Source organism: Pterocles gutturalis, unplaced genomic scaffold (genome assembly GCF_000699245.1).
Source record: "Pterocles gutturalis isolate BGI_N339 unplaced genomic scaffold, ASM69924v1 scaffold23242, whole genome shotgun sequence".
In the NCBI taxonomy this organism is placed as follows: domain Eukaryota; kingdom Metazoa; phylum Chordata; class Aves; order Pterocliformes; family Pteroclidae; genus Pterocles; species Pterocles gutturalis.
In genome coordinates this window covers 30,206-35,839 of record NW_010113459.1, presented here as the reverse complement: position 1 = coordinate 35,839, position 5,634 = coordinate 30,206, and the positions used below count along the sequence as shown (strand labels likewise).

Sequence of the window (5,634 nt, the reverse complement as noted above, 5' to 3'; positions counted from 1 at the left end):
GAAAAAAAAATTGCTCTAAAGCATTTGGAGGAACTGTAGATAATTTCCAAATGGGTTTTTACAGTTTGAAAGTTCCTTATCTTTTTATTGTAGCTGTGTTTTAATTATTAAGGCATTTGTATCAGCTTCAGTAAATAGTCTTCTGGTATTCAGTGTTTGACCTCAGATGTTCATGTTTGAACTCGTACATCTGAATTTGATAAAAAATGCCATTCTCTGAGAGCATGACGTTAGTTATGCTTAGAAGCACAGAGTCTGTGAAAGTGCAGTAAAAGACCCCTGTGAAAATTGGTGATTTGGTATGAGATCCTGTATGAGATTCCTGTGTGATCTGATCTAGGTGTCCTGCTCCGGCAGGGGGATTGGACTAGATGATCTTTCGAGGTCCCTTCCAATCTCTAACATTCTGTGATTCTGTGAGAGAGCAGAATTTAGCTCCTGTTTAATTCGGAACAGTACTTGGCTTCTAACTTTGACAGATCTGATGAGGCAAATTTTAATGGTGTTTAAACCTGCTATAAAAACTTGGAATCTGAATTCTGTCTCTGTGTACGTAGCTTTCACTGGAGCTGGGCATGTCCGCCTAAAGGCTGAAAGAAGCCTTGTAAGTGTAACGTCTTGTGTCAGAAAGAACAAGGGTGAAGGTGGTGATAACAGGTTTATAGGTGGTTGTTTTATGATACTTTTTAAAGTTGGAACTCATCACATGCATCAGCTGTTTCAGACTTAACAAAAATCTTCAGAATTTACCATATCAGATGACTCTAAAGATGATTCTCAGTATGAAGAGGTAATTTACTAAATTGGTCATCTTCTGATATATGTGGTACAGTATTCATGTTTCATTCTTTTGGTTTACTTCATCAGTCACAACAGCATGCTGGGAGAAATGACACGAATCTCCTTTGATACAATGAGATGATGCTATATCTATATTTTTCAAGAGAAGATTTAGTGTCAGTTGATTTGTTATATTTTGCTTTTATTTGAATGTTAAATATTTTTTTTAAATATACAGGTCTTTCTATTTAGATGTTTCAGCTTATTTATAATGAATATTTCAATAATGTAAATTCTATTTAAATATGGCAAAATATCATTTTAACAAGAACGGGATTATTTTCAGTAGTTGTACTGGGAATGGAAACAGTTGTATTCTGAAAGAAAGATGTCTAAAGTATGTTGATACCTAACTTAAAATAATTTCATTTAGGTTCCAGCAGATGATGAATTTAGTCTTCAGGAAGATGATGAGGATCTGTCAAAGGCTTTGCAGACTATTCAAGAGCAGGCTGAAGATGCCCAAATTTTAGTAAGAACTTCCTAAACTTTCTGAGACTGTCTGTAGTTCAGTTGGCATTAGTGGCTTAAAATTTACACATCATAATTTATTTTAATTATGAAATATTTGTGTAGAAGAGATTGCTTCTTATTTTTTCAATGTCTCTAAGGGCAAACATATGCTACAGTGGAAAAGGGAACTTAATGTTTCCTTTAACTTTTTCATTTTATGTTCCATAAACAACCTGATATTGAAAATACATGTAACAAATATATAGATACATTATTTAAAATACATTAATGTTATTACAATGTATCACTATTTTAGGGTTTGCTTCTTTATCTGAGTAGACGAAATGAGAATGTGATCCCTGACACAGGAAACAAACTGTGTATGCTTAAGACCTGTGGAAGCTTCTTCTCCGATACTTTGCTAGAGAAGATTATTCATGTAGTGAAAATAAAGAATGGGCTGTTACACTATGTTAAGTCAAAATATTAATGAAACTATCAATCATTTCACACAACTAGTTTTTGAAACTTCTTACATTTAGTTTATTTTCAGTCGTGTGATAAATAGTTAGTTACACAATAGGATTGTTATATTGCATTTTCCAAAATATGGTTTACCTGAATTTACTTGTTTATGCAAATCTAATGGAAAAGTGTTTTTCCCTGCTGTGTTTCTAATATCACCACTATTTATAGCCTCATCAGTAAGCTATTGTCATAGTCTTTGTTTTGCAATAGCAAATTGTTAATAATGAGAAGATAAAATTATCTGAATGATTCTTAACATCAAAATGGAGGAAAAACGTGTTGTCTTCTGCACTAGTACCTATCAACAGGTTAGTTTTGAATTGTAGATCAAAATGTGAATAAAAACTGACAATACTGCAGTCTTATGTGTTTTGAAACCGAGCATGCCTGAAAAATAAGGGAGAGATAACAGAAGTTTTTAAGACTGAACATGCTTAACATTAACCATGTAGAGGAAATTCTTAATGTTCTTTAAGGATAAGTGAAGTTGTGTCTGTTTTACTGTGTGAGTTGTTTCACTTTTAACTTGAATGTCAAGGAAGAATATTTTCAATCTATTGATCTTTTGACAGTGCTATATTTAAATTATCTTCTCCCTCTTTGTTGATTTGTTGAACTTTGAGCAGTAGGAAATAATGCGCTAATATCCCATTTAATCAAATTGAAGAAAGTGCTACTTTTCCTTAAACAAAAGAAGAACATGTGCGCTTAAGTTCTCTTTGATTTTGTGCTTATGCTAATAGATATCTTCTTGCTTCTTGACTCATTATTTGGGGTTTTTTTTTTTACATAATTTTGAAACTGAAATAATATTTCCAGCCTTTAGACAGAAAGACATCAATAGAAAAAATGTTTTAATACACTTGCTAGTTCCTTGACAGCTTTCATTATGATTTACTGTATATTTTGTCAGGCTCAGTGACTAGACTGATGCTAATTCACTGGAAAAAAACAAGTGCTGCAGTGAATGCGTTTGGTGACTGAAGTTAGAAGTACTGTTTCCTTGAATTAATATTGAATCAATATCTAATCTCTGAGCTAAGAAGCACAGTAGAAGTTTGCTGTCTTCATGTGATAAATAATTGGTACGCTTTTTCAATGATTAGCTTCTAATGTTGGCTAAAATAGGCTAAATTAGGTAATGACCATATAATGGAATAGCTACTCTGTGATAATCATTTTCAAGTGATTATGTATATCTTCTGTTCATAGTAACCTGTATACCTAATCCCATAATAAAGATTTTGTTTCAACACTAGATGCAAATCTTTTGGTTAAGAAAAGGAATTATATAGAGAAGGCATAGATCAAGTGAGCATCTAAAAATATTTAAGTGATTTGCCAAATGGCGATACTCAGTTTAGAAACTGTGGGTATTTATAGTAACTGCAGTTTCTTTTACACGCTGTAAAAAGGTCAAGTATAACCAGGAAAATCTAAGAAAAATGCTTATTTTGAAACTTCCTCACCAAGTAATTAGCATTAATTACTAAGTGAAGAAGAGCAAACATAAGCAAATGAGAGATGGTGCTATTCCCCTTTTTTTGTATTTAAATAAAATCGATGTGTAGGAATTAAAACTGTGTTTCTATGGAGGATATTGAGATATATTCTCTTTCCTTCTGGATCTGTGTATACATGCTGTGAAACGACTGGTCTTCAAGAATTTTTGTGAGGCTCTCTCACCAGATACAGTTCAAGTGTTTGTTTGGATCCCCACAGGGAAATGACAGTGATGGAGCTCTAATCTCTAAATATCATTTTGCCCTAGTCTGGAACTGAAAAGGCAGCTGATGCAAAATACAGCTGTGTTGGGCGACACATGCTTTGAATAGCAGTGATTCTGCCTGCTGTTCCTGTTGTAGTCATAATTTGTCCTTTTCAGTCACAACTCATGATTTTTTTTTCCTGTTGTCATTGTTTTGAGCCATTGTAAAGTAATATAAATTAGATATTATGAGAATATTTTTACATATGAAAGAAAATCTTCAGCTGATAGGGACCCTAGGGAAAGGATACAGAACTTCTGGAAAACTACACACACGAGAAAGCTGGCTGAATTACTTTCTTCAGTAGTTACAGCTATTACACTTCCATTTCAGAATCTTTATTTTCTTAAAATCCCTAATGATACTCTAAAGTCACCTTGCCCTTCATTAACCTTATATTTTATGTAGGTTTCATTTACGATTTGGTCATGTTAAAAAATATTTGAATTCCCTTTTTCATTCTGTTTTAGTTTTATAAGTTTTGCAAGAGTATCTTGCAAAGTCCTTAAGGTTAAGCTCTTAGCAATTAATTTGTTTTACTGGCCATATTTCAGTCCTTACACTGAAAATGTTTTGAAGATTTTAATTTAAAAAATTTAACGAATAAATATTTAACAAAGCAAATAGTTTGTTTATTCAGACTTCATGGTCAGAATACTTTAAGATGGTTTTGTCCGTATAGCTACTATAGGGTGTCTGCACCCCATTAATAGATTGTATTTTCCTCATTTCTAAATGGATAAATATATACAAAAAACAACAGTTATGCAGTTCTGTGGTAATCATCCAAGCTTAAGATGAAGTTAAAGTGGTTAGCCTAATACTGTTCACAAAGTCTGCAGAAGAGCTAGGAATTTAATTCTGGTTACCTGAGGCCCTGTTCCAATACTGTGCCTGTTAGACTGCGTTCATTTTTCCCTATATTGTACTCTGCTCTAGCTTCAGTTCCTGAAATGATTCTCAGTGCTAGTATCTAGCTAATAAATTATCTTCTGCATGGATGAAATGAATTCCTATCATATTTCCATTTATTAAGGGAATCAAGCTGTGTCATTTCTTCCAAAGACTGCCTTTATAGATGTGTTTGGGAGACTACAAGCAACAATATTAGATATTTGCCTCACTTGGAATAAAGAAAGAAAAGCAGCAAGAAAAGGGATGCAGCTGCATGTCTGCGGATGAACTCTTTGGTTCTTGTATTGCCACAGTTAGAAATTAAACCTGTCTGATGTACTGTATCTCTAGTAATGAAAATATGCTAAATATTACATTGTGTTTGGCATATTGTATTATTCCTAACACAGTGTTACATGGCCTTGATTGTACATGTACAGTTATCTCTGTTTGTATTAGGTAGGTTGCTTGGATTAAACACAACATTTTCTGTATTATACAAAATGGCTATGAGATTTTTCCGGTGTTTTCATTTTATGAAGAGAAATGCCTCTCTCTCCAGGTGATTTATGCAGTCATGTTGAGAGCTCCCACTAAGGACATGAATAAGCCATAAATGAATGGAGTTATCAAAATCCCTGGCCTGCAGATTCTTTTTTAAATGGATGGAGGAAATAATTTGCAGTCACAGCCTTTAGCATGTCTTGATGAATATCTTTTTTTTTTTTCAGTTTTGTTAGTGTTGAAATGAAAAGAAGGTAGGCATGTGTGGAAGCTGTTTCTGCTTCTCATCAGTTCTCTACAGTGGCTTTTTTTTTTTTTTTGTTATTATGTAGTACATGTTATCATAGAATCTGAGTTGCTTTCAAGAGCGCACTGAGTGATAGCTGTCAAGCCCATGTTTGCTCTGTCGTCCTCTTACCAGGATGCAGGCATATGCCATGCGGTATCTGTCTTAGCAGCCTGCGTTGCTGAGCAAGTCCGTTGTAGCGTTGTGCCCATGTGGAGTTCCCAAATGCTGAGAGCTTCACATGTAGGTATGTCAAGTCACTGTAATCCGTTTGAAGTGTGAATGAATTAAGGCCATCTCTTTGGCTGTCAAGTCCTGGCAGTCCCTCTCATCTGGTTATCTTTAAATGTATTTTGCGGG

General features: G+C 33.9%; 1 protein-coding gene across 1 annotated transcript in view; it reads left to right on the top strand.

Moving 5' to 3' along the window:
* Positions 1 to 743: 743 nt before the first annotated feature.
* The window catches only part of SPAG16 (sperm associated antigen 16), a gene marked incomplete at both ends in the record, with an annotated part of 27,466 nt that continues 22,575 nt past the window's right edge, over positions 744 to 5,634 (top strand). Inside the window, 2 exons of the mRNA XM_010074515.1 lie at positions 744 to 790; positions 1,214 to 1,312. Coding sequence (XP_010072817.1) covers positions 744 to 790; positions 1,214 to 1,312 — 146 coding nt within the window. The remainder of the gene's footprint in view (positions 791 to 1,213; positions 1,313 to 5,634) is intronic.